This window comes from Patiria miniata, unplaced genomic scaffold (assembly GCF_015706575.1).
Source record: "Patiria miniata isolate m_02_andy unplaced genomic scaffold, ASM1570657v1 HiC_scaffold_13, whole genome shotgun sequence".
Taxonomy (NCBI): domain Eukaryota; kingdom Metazoa; phylum Echinodermata; class Asteroidea; order Valvatida; family Asterinidae; genus Patiria; species Patiria miniata.
The window spans coordinates 4166858-4189876 of record NW_024037051.1 but is presented as its reverse complement, the minus strand read 5'-3'; the positions used below and the strand labels follow the sequence as shown (position 1 = coordinate 4189876).

General features: G+C 43.8%; 2 protein-coding genes across 4 annotated transcripts in view; one reads left to right on the top strand and one right to left on the bottom strand.

Moving 5' to 3' along the window:
* Nucleotides 1–8561, bottom strand: part of LOC119720338 (tyrosyl-DNA phosphodiesterase 1-like) — a 33154-nt gene extending 24593 nt beyond the window's left edge. Inside the window, exons 1-3 of one of the 3 annotated variants that reach the window (XM_038189981.1) lie at nt 8482–8561; nt 6746–6788; nt 60–422 (exon numbers count right to left, since the gene is read on the bottom strand). In XM_038189981.1, the coding sequence (XP_038045909.1) occupies nt 60–279 (220 nt within the window). In that variant the 5' untranslated portion in view covers nt 280–422; nt 6746–6788; nt 8482–8561. The other 2 variants (XM_038189991.1, XM_038189999.1) reach the window with 2 other exon arrangements.
* Nucleotides 8562–8626: 65 nt separating this feature from the next.
* The window catches only part of LOC119720352, a 30156-nt gene continuing 15763 nt past the window's right edge, over nt 8627–23019 (top strand). Inside the window, exons 1-7 of the mRNA XM_038190011.1 lie at nt 8627–8938; nt 10357–10478; nt 11740–11884; nt 13143–13264; nt 19589–19699; nt 20476–20521; nt 21354–21414. Of these exons, the coding sequence (XP_038045939.1) occupies nt 8752–8938; nt 10357–10478; nt 11740–11884; nt 13143–13264; nt 19589–19699; nt 20476–20521; nt 21354–21414 (794 nt within the window). The 5' untranslated portion in view covers nt 8627–8751. The remainder of the gene's footprint in view (nt 8939–10356; nt 10479–11739; nt 11885–13142; nt 13265–19588; nt 19700–20475; nt 20522–21353; nt 21415–23019) is intronic.

The following is a 23019-nucleotide window of genomic DNA, read 5'->3' as shown; positions in this document are numbered from 1 at the left end:
TAATAGGGGTGATACTATAGTTGGGGCGTAACATCACTACCTTTTAACAGGAAACTCACCCTTGCCTTTGCTTCTTCCAAGCAGCAACTGGGATGGTCCCTCTGAAGTCTCAGAGTCAGAGTCGGAAATGTCATGGCCGGTGGCTGAGCGTTTCAGGGTGACAGACACCTCAGCTGATGCAGCACTCTGATTGCTTGGAGATTCTGGGAGATCCAGTCGGTTTACATTTTCAGTCTCATCTTCTTCAATGTACGTTGTGTCTGAATCGGTGTCCGACATGTTAGAACTAATCTTTCTCAATGTATGGATCTGTTGATGTTTTGCTCAGGCTTCCTGTTGACATATGACCTCTTAACTATGGTAATTGGTACCTCGGGCCATATGATATGGCCTTGGACACAGTGTACTGACTCAGCTGCAAACTTAAACAAAAAGAAACAAGGTAGAAATTACCAATGATCTTTTCTGTAGCATTCAGTCTATCGCCACATCATACTTGGTTCTTTTAACTTACAACAAGAAATACTCAGACTATTGTAAATGTTGTGTAAAATTAATGGTAGCCTACTGGAGTACCGGTACTTAAGTGGTAATCAGTAGTGGTGCAAAAAAAGTACAATAACTCTTGACTGAATTGGAATTCTCCTTCAAATATTTTGGGGAAAGTGTACTGTTGCGTACCCAAAGTCATTCCTCGGCGGACGCTAGTGAGTGGTGGAACTGACAAGGCCAAGGGAGCAAGCTTGTTTGGGGGAAATCTACCGCCGATGCAGCAGCAGGAGAATGCAGTACAGCGCTCAGGTGGAGAACAGGGTTGGGAACAGGCAGGGCACCTTAAATCACACACTGAAACTTCTTTCTAGTTTGGCACTCTATTTTATTTGCACTATCCTCAACAGGCGCTACTCTTAACATTAACCTCTACAGGCTCTGGATCTGACATCTCCACAGGTCGGAATCCCTACACAGGTTTTACATCTACAAAACACTTGACCACATTGTTAAGGGATGGATGTAGTTCCTCCTTATTAAGTTATCCCAAGTTATAACTAATCCCCAAATAACCTGAAAGAACAGCCAAAGCAGAATAATCACCCAGTAAGTTACTTAATAAAGGTACAGCTGCTTACTGACACTCACTGTAAACTGCACTGGCAAGGGACTGCGAATGAACAGTCTCTTTTTATCTCAACAGTAGATAGTTGACAAAAAACTTATATACAGTTAAAACAATAAAGACTACTAAAAGCACAAAGAAGGTGTAACGGGTTGGAATCTAAAAGTCCTTATAGTTCATTATTGGTCCACGGAAATTCCAGAAAGGATAGCAACGTTATAAATGTGCTTTGTTTTGTCCTTAATCTTCCGGTCATCCTGGTACAGTTTTCATAACAAAGTCTCAGTAACCTTGGTAACTTTTCTTGTCATGGATTGCTCCAGCCCTTCTTTATTGGTGAAGGTCCCAGATTTTCATCTCCCGGTGTACTGGACAAGTATGCCAATCCTGGACTCAGGTGCTTATCTAGCAGATTCCGTTGGCACTGGTCCCTGATACACAATAAGTTCCAGGTGAGTTTCTCCTCAGAGCGCCTTCAACTCCTCACAGTACAGGTAAGTCTCCCGTATCTCCATCACTTTCACAGCTTGGCCTAGTAAGAGATTCTCCAGCTGTTCCACTTGTGAAGCACCATACTGGCCCACCTCCTTTCTCTCCTTGCCTTGGTTGTTGCTGATCATTAGGCTGACAGATTTCCTCGTCTGGTTTGCATGGGTATTTCCTTAAGTGGATCTTCGTCTGGCTCCAAGACGGACAAAGGCGTCGGTAATGGCTCAATCTCAGCCATCTCTTTTTATAGGTCCTCAGCAGAAAATGAAAGTGGGACTCACACTCCCTCTGGAGCAGCATCCCCAACCAGTCTGTTAGCCCCATGCTCCTTCTGAGCCGGCGCTACTTCTTGAGTTGTCACAGTTATTTCCACTTTCATCAGTGACGGTTCCTCCACTTGTCCGGGTGTTCCATTGGGGGCAGATTATGCTCCCCCATCGAGTGACAAAAAATTATGAAACTCTGTACATGCACAGAACAACTTATCATGAACAAACCCAAGAAATTTCATGACTATAGGTCAAAGGGTTTTGGAATTCTGGCTACTTAATTATCCATATGCACGAATGGTAATTCTTTTGTGTACACTACGTATATTGGAAAATGTTCACCTCCCTCGGCAGTGAGGCTACTTTTAAAGGCAGTGAGGCTACTAGATATTAATGATGTGTAGTAAAACAAATACAGCATGGTTTGTGGGAAAGTAGTTGGAATTACAGGTCCCGAGGTGTAGGTCCGCTTGACTACCTCCCTCCGCTTAGCGTCGGGAGGTAGTCACTAGTCAAGCTGACCTACACCCCTGGACCAGTAATTCCAACTACTTTCCCTCAAACCATGCTGTATTTGTATACTACTGATGAGTTTAAGGATGCTGTGTCAATTAAAATCAACACCTGGTTCCTCTCACCAGTCACCTTGCTGGTTCTCTACGGGTTTCTTCTGAGGGGTCTTCCCCACTTCCGTACCTTGGACATTCATGCCCTGCACCTGCTTTGACAACCTCATCAACTGCTCTGTCAAATTATGCAGCTCGCTTTCGAGCTTGATAAGCCTCTGCTCGAGTGTACCATCACGCGTCCTTTGCTGCTTGACCCTGTCAAAGTTCTCCGTTTCTAGAGCTGCCTGGATTGCTCCATTTAAATTCTTTGGAAAAGCCAGGTTTATGCCTTCTCACACAGATTGACTTTCCACAATTTCCACTGCTTCTAGAAAGTAATTCCTTGCCAAAGGGTCACACGATTCCTCCTGTATATCAAGGAAGCGTTCTCCGTACTTTGCGTGAACAGGCTACAACTCTTTGCAACCTGTTCTGGCCCACCTGAGCCCCAATCTTCTCTATCACACTCGGCGTGCTCATTGGTCGGACTATATCCGATCCAGCCACTCTTTGGGGATACTTTCCCCAACCTCCTCTCTCTTCCCAGCCTTGGGAAGTAACTCTGGCGAGCCACCTGTAGCCGCCAGACAACTCATCTCCCAACAAGAGACATAGCCGGAACTCACTGCAGGCAACCTGAATGCTTTCTCTGAATCCACTTGCTTACTCACACACCCATTCTTCTTGGTTGTGCCTCTACTTCCCTCGATGGAAGTTTTTTAATCTTCCATGGCAGCCTCTAATTTCTTTGCAATGCTAGAGCTGGGCTTCTAACATAAGCCTCTGCAGCTCCATCTCCATACTCGGAGGACTCTTTTTACTCATACCGTTGCACTCTTGCAAACAGCACCACATAAACGTTCCTGTTTCTCACAGGGTCTCTAAACTTGGCCACTGTCCACTGAATGATTCTGGCTCTCAGATTCTTGGACTCACTTGCCGGTAGAGGAAATCTCTGTCCCAAGCTCTGTAGAATGATATATTGTCGACCGGATCCTGGGTTGTCATGCACAAGACGAAGGACACCACAGACATTATTCTTCAGGGTTTCGGGGCGCTAGGCCATTTATTCTTGCCACTTTAATTCACGAGGCTCTCTTTTTAAACAACTCACAACAAAGACTTTATACAAAATGTCACTCTACTGAGTCGGCACAGTCTGGCAACGGGTCTCCCTTGCCAAGCATCAGGGCTCCAAACGCTACGGTTGAACCATGGGTCCATGCTGGCACCCTCTGCTGGCAGCCTGGCACCGATGTTACACCGCCCCCTCCGAGGACCCTTGTTTGTCCCCGAACAAGTCTGCGTCTTTGCTGGGGTCTTTACTGGGTCTCCAGGTCTCCTGTGGAGTCTCTCAAAGGGTCTCTGCTGGGGTCTCCTCTGGTGTCTCCTTCCGAGGCTTCAGTCACCCTGTCTCCAACTTGTACACCTCCGACGGGCTGTCAAGTAATCTTGCAAGCCTCGGTGTCTCCTATCCATGGGTTCCCGTGTGGAGCAGCTCTGTCGGCTCCACACAATAGACATGCGTGCGGGGCAGCTCTGTTGGCTACGCTCCATAGACTGCTGTGCGAAGCAGCTGCGACGGCTCCACTCCATTGACTACTGTGCGAAGCAACTCCATTGGCTCCTCTGGGGTATCCTCTGGGGTCTCTGCTTGGGTCTCCTCTGGGGCCTTCTTCCAAGGCTTCAGTCGCCCCGTCTCCAGCTTGTACACCTCCGATGGGCTGTCAAGGCAATCCTCGGTGTCTCCACTCCATGGGTTCCCGTGCAGAGCAGCTGTCGGCTCCACACCACAGACTTGCGTGCAGAGCAGTTCTGTTGGCTCCGCTCCATAGACTGCTGTGCGGAGCAGCTGCGCCAGCTACGCTGCATTGACTCCTGTGCGAAGAAACTCCATCTGCTCTGCTCCACCCGGTTTTGCAGTGCGGAGCCGCTCTATGGGCTCCGCGCCATACGGTTTTGCAGTGCAGAGCTGCTCCACAGGCTCCGTGTCAAAATGGTAGCACTGCCACCAATATAAAGTCGACCGGATCCTGGGTTGTCACACGCCAGACGAAGGAAACCCCGGACACTATTCTTTACGGTTTAGGGGCTCTTGGCCATTTATTCTTGCCTTTTTCCTACAAGAGGCTCTCTTTTTATACAACTCACAATAAAGATGTTATACAAACTGTCACTGTACTGAGTCCATGTAGTCTGGCACGGGTCTCCCTGGCCAAGCAGCAGGGGTCCCAAGGCTCAGTTTCACTGTGGGTCCGTGCTGGCAACCTCTAGAGGTGGCCCGGCACCGACGTTACACTGCCCCCTCCTGGTCTCCTCTGGAGTCAGCCCTGTGGTCTCTGCTGGATCTCTGCTGGTGTCTCTGCTGGGGTCGTCTCCGTTCCATTAAGTTTTGCAGTGCACAGTTGTCTAAGGGCTCAGTGCCATATGGTTGTGCAGTGCAGAGCCGCTCCACAGGCTCCGCGCCATACGGTTTTGCAGTGCGGAGCTGCACGGGCTCCGTGTCAAAGTGGTAGCGCTGCCGCCAGTGTAACGTCAACCAGATCCTGGATTGTCACACGCCAGATGAAGGAAACCACAGACACTATTCTTCAGGGGTTTGGGGCTATGGGGCCATTTATTCTTTCCACTTTCCTACACGAGGCTCTCTTTTTATACAACTCACAATAAAGACGTTATACAAAATGTCACTGCATAGTCTGGCAAGGGTCTCCCTGGACAAGCAGCAGGGGTCCCAATGCTCGGTTTCACTGTCGTCCCCAAACAAGGCGGTGTCTCTGCTGGGGTCCCTGCTGGGTCTCCTGGTCTTCTCTGGATTCTCCCTTTGGGTCACTGCTGGGGTCTCTGTTGGGGTCTCTGCTGGGGTCTCCTCTGGGTTCTCTGCTGGGGGTTTCTGCTGGGGTTTCTGCTTGGGTCTCTGCTGGGGTTTCCTCTGGGGTCTCCTCTGGGTATTCTTGGGGTCTCCTTTGTTGTCTCTGCTGGGGTCACCTCTGGGGTCTCCTTCCGAGGCTTCAGTCACCGTCTGCGGCTTGTACACCTTCCACAGGCCGTCAAGGCAAGCCTCAGCCCGGCACCGACGTTACACCGCCCCCTTTGGACACCCTTGTTTGTCCCCGAACCAGTCGGCGTCCCTGCTGGGGTCTCTGCTTGGTCTCCTGGTCTCCTCTGGAATCTCCCTTAGGGTCCCCGCTGGGGCCTTTGTTGGGGTCTCCTCTTGGGTCTCTGCTGGGGTGTCCTGGTATCCTCTGGAGTCTCCTCTGGAGTCTCCCCTGGGGTCTCTGCTGGAATTTCCTCTGGGGTCTCCTCTGGAGTCTCTGCTGGGGTTTCCTTTGGGGTCTCCTTCTGAGGCTTCAGTCACCCTGTCTCCGGCTGGTACACCTCCGAAGGGCCATCAAGGCAAGCCTCGGTGTCTCCACTCCATGGGTTCCCTTGCGGAGCAGCTCTGTTGGTTCCACACCATAGACTCGCATGCGGAGCAGTTCTGTTGGCTCTGTTCCATAGACTGCTGTGCTCCTCCCGTGCAATAAAGTGCATCACCATGGATGTATTCGGTGAATCTGGTACTACCCAGTAATGATCCCTATGCTCCTCAACTCCCGATAGTCTCAGTTCATGCACTTCCACCTGTAGCTGTATCACTAACTCGTCCAACTGACACGCTCCTCGTCTGGATTCCCCTGCAGCACCCACCATGTTTGTTGTCCATTTCTGGAATTCTCGGCAACTCCAAGTGCTGATGGATCTGTGGTTGCTTGGTACTTTCAAACAGCATATATCCCACTTCTGATACCAAGTTGTGGCGGTCGCGCCAACAGAGTAATTCTTTGGCGGATGCCAGCGAGCAGCCAAATTAATTTGGGGGAAGTCGTCGTGGCTGAAAAACAATGCTCAGGTGGGAACAGCATCTGTATCAACTAAACAGCACTTGTGCTTCAGAAGGCAAAAGAGTTGGGAACGGGCGGGACACTTCAATCACACACTGAAACACCTTTCTAGTTTGGCACTCTATTTCATTTATTTTATTTATACAACATGTGTAAAAAGGCCCTACTCTCAACACTAGATTTTTCACCTCCACGCGTTGGTATCCATACACAGGTGTTACATTGGAAATCCCTACTTCTTGATAGTTTACATACCAAAAACACTTGGCCACATGTTAAAGCCCCATGGATGGAGTTCCTCCTTATAAATTTAGTCCAAGTAAACTAGACCGAAGTACATTGTATATGTACCAAACAGAATATAATCGCTTTACTTACGGGTACGGCTGCTCCCTGCACTCACTGCAACACTGGCAAGGGACTGCAAATAAACAGGAAAAGGAACAGTGAAGGAATGTATCGGCATGTGCGTACTCACATGTTTATACACGTGCAAATAATCTGACGCTACACAGCGCAGTGAACATCAGACTCTGGCTGACGTCTGCCGACGACATCAGACTCTGCAGCCTATATAAACTACATGCCTTGCCCCCAAAATGTGGCTCAAAGATATCAAATACTGGACTTTCTCCATATTGTGAGCCACACATGTGAAGAAAAGTTGTTTTGAGGAAATCGAAAGCGGAACTTTTTTTCATTTGATTATTATGATACATTATGGAATACCCACTTAACATATAACCAGAGAAAATCAAAAGTGCATGACCCTTGACACCGAGACAAATACTGCAATCATTTCTGGACAGTGGACGAACTCGCCTGCAAACTTCGCCTGAAAATTACAGGATAACTAAACTGAATTCAAGGTTATGTGGTTATTAACCAGCTACATGTTTTTTCCAAAGTTATTTTTTATTAGTGAATTTCAAGTGAAAAAAAAAAACCCACAGTTTCAGTTTCGATTTCCTAAAAATCCAACTTTTCCTCATACACTGCTGATACTTCTAGAATATAGAAGGCACCCAACGCAAGTTGTGCCCCGCTGACTGCCGGAGAAAATTTGAGGGGAATAATGCCATACATGGACATCATTATTTTTTTCCCTTCCGTGACCCATCAGCCATCAGAAAGCATTAACATGTCCCAAAAAGTCAAAATTTGCAGGGAAAATGTTGAAGCATTTTTGCTTCAGTATTTTCCGGTATAAATACTGAGAAAACGCTTGAAATTTATCAGACCAATCTGATAGGGTTTGTGCACAGGGTGTCAAGTGATGTCCAGGTATAGGCCATGAGAATGAAAGTTTTAGATTTGCGTCCAAAACATTTCCAGATGACAGGAGGCTTTTTTCATTTTTCATTAATTCATTATTTTAGTGAAAAATCAATCTCTTGACAGTCTTTTTAATCGGACGGCAGTGGATGCTGCCCACACCATGCCATAATTCTAGAACATGACAGCGGGTCTGACACGACAACGGACCACTATCGGATCCCATTCAATCGTTGAAAAATCTTACACGAACATGCTCCACCCATCCAGTTCATTCATTGTAACCAAAAATAAACATGATAAACAATAAAATATGCAACGAAATGTACAGTTTCAGGCAAATCAGTAAAATGTTTAGTGAAAATATTGAAAGGAAATGGGCCCACTCAATTAACTCGATCATGAAAAAAAAATCAAGAACAGTCACGCACTGACAGCACTTGCATGCAGAACTGCATGTGGGACTTGAGATGAAAGTATCCACTGGTTGACTCAGTGAGTGCCACAATCAAAGGACCAATGAATCAGATCAAGCGATAGAAGCAGTGCTTGGTAAATGCCGAATGGAATGGGGGAACCCGTGGAAAAAAACCCAAATGCTGCGCATGCCGCGCCGACACACAATGTATGTATACCACTTGATGTGTACTTTGCTATGCAAATGGCGAAGTCTCAGTACAGTAGTGGCCGTGTCGTCAAACATGCACACCATACTGCAGGGGAATATTAGTGATGTCCATGTATGGAGTTCTTCCCGTCTTGTTCATTACTTTCGTAACCATTTCCCTGAAAATCTGCTAAAAACTAAGTATTAAAAAACCAAACTGCATGGATCTTACTCAAGTTACTGTCGATGTCACGACTATCGACGCAACGTACGCACGTACGTACGTTTACACATGGCGCGCTTGGAAAGCGCCACCAAGAGTTTGTGGTTAGAAGGACAAACATCGACGCGATATACATTACACTCACTCAGACAGTCATGATATGACCTGAGGCTGATGACAGTTGCAGTGCAGTTTTTTTCGAAGATTTTCTCGTATTTAGGGGAAAACCTTGTTGTTGTGTCAAACAATGGAGCTATAATTTATTCTTGAGTTGCAGCCATGGCAGTTCACCTGGATGTCAAACAAGCAGTCGATGAATTCGAGACCTTGTTAAGCAGACTGCATGCTCGCAATTTGCCAGAGTTTTTCGAGCTGGTTGAGGAGCGAATCTCTCGGGAACGCAATGGATCTGGAGGGGACGGTGTACCGGTGGTGGTGAAGGGTGCAGAAGCAGGTGTTGAGACTGGTATGGCACTGGTAATGCCGGTCGTGCAATTTGAAGGGTTGTTTATCAGGAAGCTGATAGCTCTTTCATCAGGCCCGCCGTACGGGGGGGGGGGGGGGGGGGGGGGGGGTCCAACTCAGTCATTGCAAAAAGGTGGAAAAGACTAGTTATTCCCCCATGGTCCGAGTAAGTAGGACTCTACAAATCGCCTTTTTTAACATTTGGAGATGGTCGGGCGATAGTAGGGTCCTAGGATCATTAAGTATGTATACATGACGGTATCAATAACCTCTTTTGACCATTTTCACTCGTACCCCCTATCAATTTCTGCAGATTTCACCCCCAAAACAGTCCTCAAGTCAACTGTTACTCCCATAAATGTGACTGAAATACTGGACTACCTCCGTATATCAGTCACAGAGCCACATACGGCCTGTGAGCGGAGCATTCCGTTGCTAGGGGAGCCGAAAATTAATTAAAGATCAAAATTATTTTGTCAGCAGAAAATCAACCCAGCTATAGTATGACTGATAAATAGCACAAAATCGTTAAATTCGGTACCTTCAGAGGTCTAGTTATCCAAAAATCATGGAAATTTGTCACGGTTTTGAAAATGCATGGCGTCTCTGATATTTACCAGACTGTTTCCCGGCCACCCTAATCATAGTCAAAAGGCAAATGGGGTCAGGGAACTAGACAAGAGCTTTAGTCATCTACTGAGCGTGCGTCAACTTTGGCAAAGCGCATCGCAGCTGTTGCCTGTCATTCCAAAATCTTTGAAGCCCCCTTCAGTGAATGCAGGACAGGTATGTCATAGGTAGAGGACAGGGTTTTGAATTTTTTGAGGGAAATAAATTTTGTGATAAAACGAGGGCGAAAAACCCAACACGAAAATAAGGATTGCGATAACCGCAACACACCTTGAATACGCAAAAACTGCATTGATTCAAATGGCACCAACTGTAAAACACGTGAGAAAATTACAACTTTCTACTGCAACAAACAGTTTGAAATTACCAAACAAACGTGTCATCAGAATTAAGAGGAGTTTGGGTTCAACACTTCATGAAGGGTAGATTGGAAAAGTGCTAGTACATTTTCAACTAATTTCACATTGAAATACAAGTTTCTTTCAATTGGATTTCGGTTAAATCAATCACTTATCTCTTAAAATCAAGCAGAATCTGTGGTTAAGTTGTTATAAAACAAATATTGACTTTTTATGTCGTGATGTAGTAAAAAACCTGGGCTCCCTCAGTGATCCATATTATCCTCGGCTATGCCATTGCCTCAGAAAACCAGAACACTCCATGGATCACCTCGTTAGGCTGGTTTTATTTCACCAAAAATTAGTCTTTTTTTATAACCACACCATACATGTATGTTTATGACTGTTTCTGATCTTCGTACTTGACATCTTTGTCTTGAACCATCCACAGAGGAAGCAAGCAACAGTGACATCATGATGCACAGCATAGCTGAGGATCTACGAAGTATGCCGTACATTCCCCCAGACGCTGTGGTCAAGTCAGAGAGGTTATTCCATCCAACTTCTGGCGAGGTATAAATCCTTTGACTGTTAACTTTTACCTTCCTATAATAATGCAACAAGGTGGAACAGCTGCAAAAGTGTATGGAACCTTGTTGTATTTGGACAGTCAATACTAGCAGCATAAGCTTCCAATTTTGAGACAAATTGGGAGCTAGTCTATTGAACAGTGCCACTAATGGGTCTTTTGTGAGCTGGCGTACCCCCCACCCTGCAAACAGGGCGCTGGGAAGGGCTGATGCCGCTTCAAATAATCTTGTGAAGGAAGTACAGATGGCATTATGGGTAACATCATGACCTTCACATGCAGCTAGCGCACGCTACGTACGATAAACAGCAGCAGTGCTGCATGCTACATCACAGGTCATGCAAAATCTATCCAATGAGAGCTCAAAGAGATCAGCCCATCCCAGCATCCTGTTTGCAGGGCGGGGGGTACGAGCAAACAGACTTCAAGGTTTAATGACCCTGGGATACGTGTATAATGACCATTTGGATCCTGTTACATAGGATATGCTTCTCACATTTGCAGTTGTGATGTTAACTGTGTCTTGGGTCTGGTTGGATTTATCTGGATGATGTTGTCGTAATCTAGTCCAAACAATCTCAATGGAGACATAGACTTGTCACATGTCATTATTCAATTACTGTTTGTTTACACCTCACACATATTCATGAACAAGATGCATACTAACTGGTCAACTCATTATGAACAGTCCTTCTGATTTGAAAATCAAAGGCATGTAGAAAAAGGCACACCTGGATTTTTCTAGGCGTGTGATTTTTCTAGGCGTGTGATTTTTCTAGGCGTGTGATTTTTCTAGGCGTGTGATTTTTCTAGGCGTGTAATTCTGTGGTCCAAACTGGGACTGAGCAACCTGGTATTTGTAAAAAATAATATTCATCTTGGTTTACAGTGAAGTCATTTCAAGAGCTCACAGATGGATAATTATGCTGTAAATGTATGCCAAGGTGTGCGGTACAGAGGGATTCAGGCGTGCGATTATTCGCACTTCTCGGGAAGCTTTTAGGCGTGGGATGGCACGGTGTGCGATCAGACGCCTCAAATCAGAAGGACTGTGTGTATGCCTGACAACATTTGTACGCATCCTGGGTTATAAATGTGCGCAGGACTGCATCCATGCATCAAAAGTTGAGACATGTTATGTATCACGACGCATGTAAACTGGTTGCTGGGCTCCAGTTGATCAGTAACCCTTTGTAGGTCCTGAACAGTGTCCATCAGGAGCATGCTTTCTTCTCTCCTTTCCAGTTTGCAGCACTGGATCCTGTCACCGTAGTCTCGGTGGATAAGTTCTTGTATGAGGATGACGAGGCCATAGATGAGATGTGTGATGAGGGGATGCTGAGCAGAAACTACTGCATGGACTGTGGCTCTCACCACACGGCACCACTCAGTGAGTTGTGATACAACATTTGCAAACATCAAAAAACGAAATGATCAAATTATCACGAAAATAATGACAGTCCAAAGCATCCTGTAAAATCGTGGCTCCTGGTGTGCTGACATTTGCAGGAAAACTTGTATTTTTCCAACGCTGGTCGGCCGACCAGTGTTGGAGAATACTGACTTTTTTCAAAAACTACTCCTAATTTGTTGTATTTAATTATTCCGCATTTTCTTTGCAATTGATTACACACCTGTGAAGGGGTACAAGCCTGCTACACTGATCCTCTACCTTACAATTTCCCGATATCTATAAATTGCTTTGTTTCATCTTAAGTCGGATCAGGGAATCAGACTTCAAGAACATGGTTGGTTTACTTGGATTTTCCAGCATCTCCGAACCCAAAACGTGAAGCAAGTCAGTTTAACAATATTTGCTATAACATACTAATCCTCCAAATCCATTTGTTTCTGAAAATTGCAGCAAAAGCAAATGTTGTACATTCCCTTTAAGGACATTTCCATGAAGACCACGGCCCAATTTCTACCGCTGGGCGAGTAACTTGATTACTCGAGTACTCGCAGTAGTTAAATGCTACTCATTGTTCTACTCGTGGTAGATGATACTTGAGTACTCATCCTGGTGTGAGTTGAAGCAGGTACTCGCGAGTAGCGGTTTAGGGTTCACAGCTTAATACGTCCCCTGCAAACATGGAATCACTCCTCCACCTCTCTCTCCCTAGGATTCCTTAAAAAAAAAAAAAATTCAATTAAACATGTTAAATGACCAAAAAAGTCGCACAGTATTTCAGTGCTGAAGATTGTGGTGTGACTTGCATGCTATTTGCTTGTAGTTACTTCCCGTCATACTAATGTATATATAATTGTTCTGCTTTTATGGGAATTCGGTTAACTACTCAGGAGTACTTGACTACTCGTGAGGAATTTCTTTGCAAGTACTCGAGTAGAAAAATTTGCTACTCGCCCAGGCCTACCAATTTCCTTGAAGACACTAGAGGCCAGATAAAGCTTATTCTCGGTCATAACCCCATCTAAAAACACGTTAAAATTGTGTAGCAGCAGGATTCCAATCAAACCAGTGAGTTTGGCGGTTTGAGACATCATCTTACATAAAAAAAACAAACAATGCGCATGGCTACGGCGATGCGGGCGCAGACCAGAAACCGGAGACTATTTTTTTTTTGGCCTAAGGGTTAATCATCCATAAAGAAAAAATGTTTGGTTTTTCTTTTTCCAATTTGGAACAGATTTTGTTTCCCATTCTGCCTCGCTGCTTCAACTGAAGTTTATGTTCCAGAAGGCACTGCCTGATCTGGCTGGCAAGACAGTAGTTGACATTGGATCCCGGTTAGGTCCAGTCTTGTATGCGGTAAGTGCTTTTTTATTTCTGTTTTTTTTGGTCCAGTGCACTGTTGCAAAGGAATACTTTTGTTAAAGTTCAATTTCAAAGCTTGAAACTTGAGACTGGATGACTTGTGAGTGACCAGTGTTGAAGTGTGATTTGACAATCAAAAATCTTGGTTTAGCTGTGATGAAACTTGCATTCTATGGGCTCCGTGCACCAACAAAAGAGGGCGCCCTTTTACCTATCAACGACGTCCCATGGGCGGGACAAATTAGATGGTTGACGCGCACCGTTCCTTGTGTGTACCGCACGTACACCAGGGGATTTGTACAATGTACACGCAGTGGTATGGCCGCGCGTCGCGGGAAAATTGCAGTCAGGCAAGATGGCGTCGGTCGGTCACCCCCAACTGTACTTTCTTTGCCAATAGACATCTTTTCCAATAGACATCTTTCAAATGACGTCACTGCCAACAGATTGCCACATGCATCAGCATTTTGGGAGTCACATTTTCGTGATAAATCGGCTGATGGAGCAACATGCGCGCGTGTTTAGAACATTTTGCACACTGTGCGCACGCGTACCTGATGGCATGGAATACGTAGTTGTAATTTGCCTACGAAGATGGCTGTCTACATGTATGAAAGATGGCTGTCTACATGCATGAGAGGGGGGGGGGGGTTGGGATGTCATATAGTTACTTTTTAGAATCCCGCCCACTGATGATTGCTCAAACACAATTTAAGATTACAATAAAGTGAAATATGTAGTTTAGAAACCGCTGTGTATGTTCCCTAAGTTTTCCTAACTTTTTAACTTTTCGATTGGAAATCGCGTTTTGGAAATAGTCTTCATATCGAACGTTCTAATAAATAGGAATATTTTGGATTAAGACTGTGCACTTTTTTGACTTTTTTTCAATATATAAGGTTTTGGAAATAAAATCATCATATAGAATGTTCTGATGAAGTGGAACCTTTTGGGTTAAGAGATGCTACCTCTCACCTTAAAGGTACAGTCCATCATTTATAATTTGTGCATTTTTTTCGTTTGAAGCAACAAAAATGCTCAAAATCTAAAGAAGGGTACTTAACAACTAATAACCTGATGAAGTTTTAGCTCAGTGAATGCTGTATATTCTGAGAAAACAATATTCAAGGATCTCGATTTCAATTCAAAAGTTGCCGAGTCATGTTTTATATTGCGCCTGAAATCAGCGTCCCGGACAGTTTCTTATTCAGTCGATTGCAGGTACGTGATGCCAGGCGCTAAACCGACGAATTATAGCAACCGCCCGCACATGTGCATTGTGTCAACGCTTGCGCACACTCATTCACAGCTTTGCCGAATTAAAAACGAACTACTAACGGAAATTTCCAAACATGCGTCTGTAGACGCATCATTTGAAAAGGCCTTCTTTTATTGTTTTCTTCAAAATGACAGCATGCCAGAAAGACTAATTGCACAGGGAGTTTAGTACCATTACCATCTATAAACGAAGTATGCTTTTCAACAATAATTTCGGATGGCTGCAAATGATGTACGCTACCTTTAAGTTGCAACTTCATGGGTTGAATGTTCATTCGCCTTGAAAGGGCTGTGATGACTGTAAAGGATCTAGTGAGCCCTCTTTTGGTGAAATGCGTGTCGAGAAGCCATAACCAATGATTTCCTTTCACAAGGTGGAGGCTTCCACTTGTAATTTTGTAGCAGAAGCTGTGAAGGAAGCCATTTTTGTGTGTGTGCGGGGGGGGGGGGGGGGAGGGGGGGAGATCTGCGTCCAGGGACTTTTTTGGAGAGGCCTGCTTTTGTCTGACTTCCGGTGTGTGTCAGGCTTTTTTGGCTTGCAGGCTGACCGTGTGGGATGGCAGCGGGTAATATGAATCCAGTATGACATCCGTTGTTGAGTGTTTGCGTATATGTTCTCATCCTTGCAGTGGGAAGTTTAGAGGGACGGAGGGGGTAGAATTAACCACAAAACATGTTAATGCCCTGGAGAGAATTGGGGGACGTACATTTTTAGACCCTTATCTCATTGTTGAAGGTGAAATGTCAGTTTTGGAAATGTGCTGACAGCCTGCGTGGTCTGTTTGTTTCAGAATAGAGCAAGTTACTTCCTGGTACTGTGCCGGGGAAATGTGTTGATTCCCCTGTAAATTTCACGGGGAGTTGTTGGACAGGAGCCATGGTGGGTTGTTTGGGGCGTACACATATTTCCGCTGTGATTGGATGCAGAATGGTTGGTTCCAGACAAAGGACTCTACATAGAGGCAAAGCCTTTGCGCGGCTCGAGCTAAAAAACAAAAAATTGGATTGGCAGCCTTGCTTTTAAACCTGTTATGAATCTGGTCGGTGGTTGCACAAGTTCATGCACAAAGTTTTTCTCAAAATAAATAGTTTGTTCCTGTCAGATACTTTCGAAAGAGTTACTTTTGTGGCTCATGCTGTGACCAGGCGAGACAATTAATTATATTTGAAACTGATAATGTTAAGACAGGGTTGAGCCTGTGTCTGGTTCCCCCATATATCCACCTGTTGGTCTCAGTTCAACCTGCTGATTGGCCGTGGCTGTCACTAACAGGTGTAAACTTGATTTCCAAAGCTAAATGTAGACAGCCATCCCTTTAGCTGAGTCTCGTTTGTGAATTCAGTATTTCCTGGGGAAATATAACATATCCGATGCATAAAACTGAAACAAATTATGATGCTGTAGTTCATGGTTGTGTTTTTAAGCAGTCCACAAATCCACAAAATGTTTGAGCTATCTTTCTATCATGTCAGAGACACTGCATATTGTATGTTTTCGTAATTAATGACCTTCCAGGTATTACATTTATGTTATGCGCTACGCTGTCTTGAAAATTTTGCATATTTAAAGGGAAAATACAACATTTGCAAACATCAAAAAATAAAACTACCAAATCATTTTGAAATACCTTGCTGGACTGTTTGTGAATGACAGTGTAAAGCATCCTGTATTAAAAATCATGGCACCTGGTATACTGTTGTTTTCAAGAAAAGTGTTTTTATGCCCCGCGGCGAAGCCGAAGGGGCATACTGTTTCCGCCTTGTCCTTCCGTGGGTGGGTGGGTGGGTGTGTGGGTGTGTGTGTGGGTGGGTGGGTGTGTGGGTGTGTGTGTCCGGACAAATCTTGTCAGCACGATAACTTGAGAAATACTTAACATATGAACTTGAAATTTGGTCTGTGTATTGTTCTTGGTAATCCTAAGAGGCCTATTGCATTTGGGGCCGAAAGGTCAAGGGTCAAGGTCACAGTGGCTGAAACAATAGAAATTTTGTCAGCGCGATAACTTGAGAAATACTTTACATATGAACTTCAAATTTGGTTTGTGGATTGTCCTTGGCAATCCTGAGAAGCCTTTTGCATTTGGGGCCGAAAGGTCAAGGGTCAAGGTCACAGTGGCTAAAACAAAAGAAATTTTGTCAGCGTGATAACTTGAGATATACTTTACATATGAACTTCAAATTTGGTTTGTGGATTGTCCTTGGCAATCCTAAGAGGCCTATTGCATTTGGGGCCGAAAGGTCAAGGGTCAAGGTCACAGTGGCTGAAACAATAGAAATTTTGTCAACGCGATAACTTGAGAAATACTTTACATATGAACTTCAAATTTGGTTTGTGGATTGTCCTTGGCAATCCTGAGAAGCCTTTTGCATTTGGGGCCGAAAGGTCAAGGGTCAAGGTCACAGTGGCTAAAACAAAAGACATTTTGTCAGCGTGATAATTTGAGATATACTTTACATATGAACTTCAAATTTGGTTTGTGGATTGTACTTGGCAATCCTAAGAAGCCTATTGCATTTGGGGCCGAAAGGTCAAGGGTCAAGGTCACAGTGGCTAAAACAAAAGAAATTTTGTCAGCGCGATAACTTGAGAAATACTTTACATATGAACTTCAAATTTGGTTTGTGGATTGTCCTTGGTAATCCTAAGAAGCCTTTTGCATTTGGGGCCAAAAGGTCAAGGGTCAAGGTCACAGTGGCTAAAACAATCGAAATCTTGTATTTATTCTGAGATCATAGGGATTAGGGATTAATTCATATAAAACCTACAGAAGACACTAATGCTGTCAATGAACATTCCATGTGACCAAGGTACATGTAAGTTGATGTTAAAAGAGTGGTGTTATGTCATGGGAACAGTCACGGTTGCGGGGCATTTGTGTTTGTAAACACACCTGACTTGTTTTTTGTATCAATTTCCAACGCTGATCGGCCGATCAGCGTTGGAAACAACTGGCTTTTTTTTCAAATACTGGCCCCAATTGACCATCGCACTTGTTTGCAATCGATTACAAACCTATGAACGGGTACGAGCCAGCTAGACTGGTTCCCTGACCTTACAATTCCCCAATGTATGTAAACTGCTCTGTTTCTTCTTATATGGAGTCAGGGAACCAGACTACAGGAAAATGATCGTTTTTCTTGGTTTTTATAGCATTTTCGAACCCAAAACCTCCAAAAAGTCAGTGTAACTATATTTGCTATATATTTCCAACCCCCCCAATTCCATCCATTTCTGAAAATTACAGCAAAAGCAAATGATGTATATTCCCTTTAAAGGATACAAAGGATGGGTTTCAATAATCAGGTTAACAATGTTAATTTCGCAACTTATGTCACTTTGCTTTTTTAGACAGAATATATTCAAACAATTGTTAAAGATTGTTGGGAGATGTTTACATGTAGGGCTGTCCCGAATATACTGAATTTCAAATATTTGATCATCAACAGAATATTTGAATAGATTTTTACCAGTTTGGATATTCAAAAGAAAAAAAAGGATGTACGTACATACCCGACTGTGATGTTATTTTAATTGTAAGTTGCAAACTTTAGTGTCAAGTGCCATTTTTTGTTGACAGTAATTTTTTGTCCACGGTGGTTCATTGTTCTAATCCTTTTAGCAGGTTAAATCCTTTGACCGTTATAAAATAGTTATTGCAAAACACTCCAGTGGCCCATATTACATTGATTGCGGCACGTATATTGTAATCCGCATGCTTTGTGTGCAACTTTTGACGGCCACGGCGCACAGTTGTAAACTGGATCAGCAAGTTACGAACATTTGAATATTCAGTCAAACGCAGTTTGCAATAATCGAATACTGAATTATTTGAAAATGGACAGCCGTAGTTACATGGTAAATTTGCTCACAGATAACAGGTTGCAGACAGTTCAAGTATTCATGATTCATGAAAATTCTTAGTTTGAATATTCAGCCTTACAGGAGAAGTTCACTTCATATGAACAGATTGTTACGGTTTTTCGGTGCTTGTCCCCGAAAAACCCATTTGGTTCCTTGGAGGGAGGATGGCCAATCCAATAGCTGCTTGGGAGAGGAAAATCAGAGAGAATAAAATAATTGGCTGGCCGGCGCGCTGTTATCCAATCAAAGTCCTAGTCACAGCAAGGGCTGGTCAGACTCACGCAAGAAAATCCACATGTTTTCGGTAGCCTCCGTCGAACGAAGATTGCATCAAAAAGTCAGAGTTTTCTTACCAGACTTGTATGACTCGTGACTCCGACTCGGACTCGAGTCCACTCGGTCCCATTTTCCATGACTCGGACTCGGACTCCAGTCACGATGACAAATGACTCGGGCTCGACCCTGCGGACTTGGATTTGGACTTGGACTCGACATGCGTGACTCAGGACTTGACCAACATTACCACAAATCACTTATTTTTGTAAACAATATAATTACAAATTATTTTGAAGACGATCCTCTCCTGAGCAAGCCATGCAGTCAGTGCGGAGCAGAAGAAAATACACAGCGCGCAGTGTGCGGCTGCCAGGCTTGTTTCCGATATACAATGTCTTGATTTGGGGAATCAATGTATCGAAACATGCCCCATGCAGCGTCCACACTTGATATTGCATAAATGCAAGCTTGATAGTGTGATAGTGTTCGGTACCAGATTATCCTTTCCAGATGCAGACACTGCATGCAGTGCCTTGCCTTATTAGACATGTATGTTTCAGGTGTATTTCCAGTTCATTAAATTAGAGAAAAGCTGTGCAAAAAAATGGAAATCTACACTGTGACCTTTGTGACTCACGACTCGGACTCGGATTCGACCTGCAAGACTCGGGACTCGGACTCGGCAGAGGTTACTCATCAGACTTGATGTTTGGTGACTCAAATGCAAGTCTGTTTCTTACAGTACTGTAGTTATTGGTGCAACAGTGGTGACGTCCGGCTTCAGACAACATGGGGAAGTGCTGTAGAGTACTCGAGGCTGGCGGTGAATAGCCAATTTATATTGCTGGTATTTAAGCTAACATTTGCCTGTTTGTTTGGTTTTTGTATTCTCTTTTCTACAGGCATACTTCTACAGCAGCGCTTCAAGAATAGTGGGGATTGAAATCAATGCAGAGCTATGTGCAATTCAAGAACACATCATCAGAAAGTTTGCCTTGAAAAATCGCATACAGGTACTGATTATGTTCTTCATTGACAAGGCCCCCCCCCCCCCTCATAGATAGCAGGACACTAATGCGCCACCATCATCATGCGCATATTATATACAAAGTGGTCTGTGCAGTACCTCTGTGGTCCAGTGTGCAAATACTTCTTTGTGTTTTTACCCAGAAACTCCTTGGTGTGAGCAGCGGCGACAGTTTTGAAAGTGGCCCCCTCCCCAAACACACGCACCTCCCCCCCCCCCCCCGGTTCCTCTGCCTATATGCCATAGCAACTGCAGTGTACATGTAGGCCTTCGCTATGATAGATAAAGTGATCCTTCGATCCTGTCAATTTCCAGAGACAGTATAGAGAACTTATTTTTTATGTTATCCCAGATATAGGGCCTACAATGCACTATTTTGGTACCTGCCAATAGTGGGGAGGGGGAGGGGGGGGGGTAAGCCCCCAGTGGCAAAAGTGGGGGGGGGGGGGGGCAATGGCCCCCTGACCCCCCGGTTCCGCCACTGTTTTCGTGAGAGGTCTCTGGGAACATACACATGTCAGTTCCAAAAGACATGTGGTATTTTAGCCATCTTCAAACTGATTGAAATTTTTAGGTTAATTGGATTTTTTTTTTTGTAATTGCATGTTTTGGAGTACGCCTTAAAACAAGAGATAGAATTAATGGAATGTATACTGTATTTCATGTGCAGTCTCCAGAGTAAGATCATGTATAAGAATTCTTCAAACCAGAAATATCTACAACTGTATATATATAATATGTAAGTTTAATTTTTCCTTGCAGATTGTCACAGCTGATGTGTGTACCAAGGCATCGGTGCTGGAAGAAGGTGATTATGTCTTTCTATTGGATTACCCAGAGGGTGAAATGGTCGCACGTTGTATTTGAAATGCTGGGGGACTATTATGCTCTGGGAAAAGAATGTTTGCTTTTCATGAAAACTGCTTTGTGTAGGCACAATTCAAACTATTATTAAACTCAACTATCCATGGTTTGGCTCTCCTAAACCTACATTGCCAGAAGACTTGCACAGAACCTTCAATTATCCTTCATAATCCATTAAATTCCACCAAAGATCAACTGTGCAGGCGCTGATGTGGTTCTTTAGTTTGTCTTATGAATGTCCATTGATTCCTATGTAAAAAGTAATAGGCAGTGTACATGTACCTTCCAATATCTGGCTGGTGGAATTTAGAGGATCTAGGAGGGTACTGAAGAGTAAGCACTTGACCGAGAATTTTACTTTCAAGAACAAATGACATTTGATGGGGATGCAGGCCTACTTGTTAGTATTTGACTTAATCCTTTAGCTCTTGTACTGCCCCCAACCACCTTGTCTGTTACTTGTTAGGCCGACCTCAGGTAGACCTGGCGACAAAGCAGAACAGTCAGCAATTTACTTTTCAGGACCAAGCTGCGCCTGAGCTACGACCGTATGGAACATATCAGTGGCTGATTTTTAGTGATCTGAGTGTAATTGCGATGGTATTAAGACGATCGGCATCAGACGGCGCTAAAAAAAAATCAATAGTCGCAAGAGTAGAAAAATTTCAACTTCTGCGTCGCGACAGAACAAACTTTTTAAAAAGTGCTCCAGGCTTCTCACTATTAGTATATGCCCCAGCTTTGTAACATTGTTTGCCTATTTTCCTCTATTTCAGCTGATGTGGTCATCATGAACAATGTATTTGAATTCTTTGCCCCGGCTGGAGAACAAATAAGGTGAGGATATATAGACACACCTCAAGTAACATTTACTACTCACATGAATAAGAATGTCAAATTTTTACATACGTGTATGCAATTGAATCTTAATGTGGTCTCCTTGGAAATGTGTTGACTTAGCTTTATATTAATTACTGAAAATGTCTTCTTACTTTTAATTTGACAACTTTGCAAAGCTCATGCACTTGTATGTACTCACAAGGGATATTTCTATTAAGAAAAGCTTCTCTGTGATAAGGAAGTATACAATTAGCTTTTCCTTTACAGAACTTGTCAGAATTTTATTGACTTTAAGTTCGTGTGAAAAGGAGATGTGATTTAAACAAACTGTCAAAGTTCTGTGATTAAAAAATTAGTCTTCCATAGAGTCAACTTTCCTGCATGGATTACAAAGAGTGTTAATAGTTTGAGTTATCCTGACAAGTCAAAGATATGTGCTTACAATTTCCGGAAAATGTTCTCCTTCCGTGAGAAAAAGGATTAAAATAAGAGAGTGTCAATTAAGATGAAAATTCAAAGTTTCCTTGAATTAATCCTAATAAATTGCAATTCCCACTACGTCCTATTTATCTGCGAAAAATATCTATAATAAGCTTTCTGAAGGCCCAAGAGAAATAGTGAATAGTGGAATTTTCCCACCGCTTTTCAAGTTGCCCTTCAAAACAAAGTACCAAGTGGTACAAAAAAAAAACACGGCGGGTAACGCTTTAAGATAGGTTAAGGCACCTCAAGAGAGCAAGGAAGACGAAAACTGTGCGCGCACACCCGCGGTGCACAAAAAACAGTCTTTGTCATAAACACAAAATAATGTTCACGTTCCAATCAATGCAGTCATAGTAAAAATATCATTTGACGAGTCACAGTGACGATGAAACTATGCAAAAAACAATCGTGACTATTACTTCTAGTGACAATCTACACGGCGCTGTCCCACAGTAGTAAAACAGAGTAATTTGTTCCTTGTTTTGAAACTTGTCACTCGGTGTATATGAAATCACAGCCTTCACGACTGAATCGTTATATCGCGCATTTTGCAATGCAATGGGGCGTGATCTAATATGCAAATTAGACGCATGCGTATCAGTGTCATCAAAACAGCTACTCCAAAAAAAGTCACTTGCAAAGCCGTGATACACGTATGGCATGGAAACAGTACCGGTATAATACACCCGGATAAAATGGGCCGAGTACACTGTCCACCAACCCACCTATCCACCTACCCACCCACCCACCCACCCAACCACCCAACCACCAACATTGCGAGCACAGGCCCACGGTGCGTTTTCATGCTGCCGTGGGGAAAAGAAAAACAAATAGTTTTACAAGTGTTAAGCTGAGGACAGGGGTGGAGTTTAAGGGGGGGTGGGGGTACCTACGGGGGGGGGGGGGATTTAGAGGGGGTTGTCTTTTCCACACTGCCCCTTGATTTTAAAATTTAAAACTCACTGGATCTTTCATGTTTATATTTTGATTTGATGGCTAATTGCTTATTTTCCTTAAATTTGATGGCTCCTTGGAAAGCATAGTTTATGCTAGGAATTTGGCAATTCAATTTGAGAACTTATTTTTTAGGATGACATGCCCCAAAATGGAAAATATATG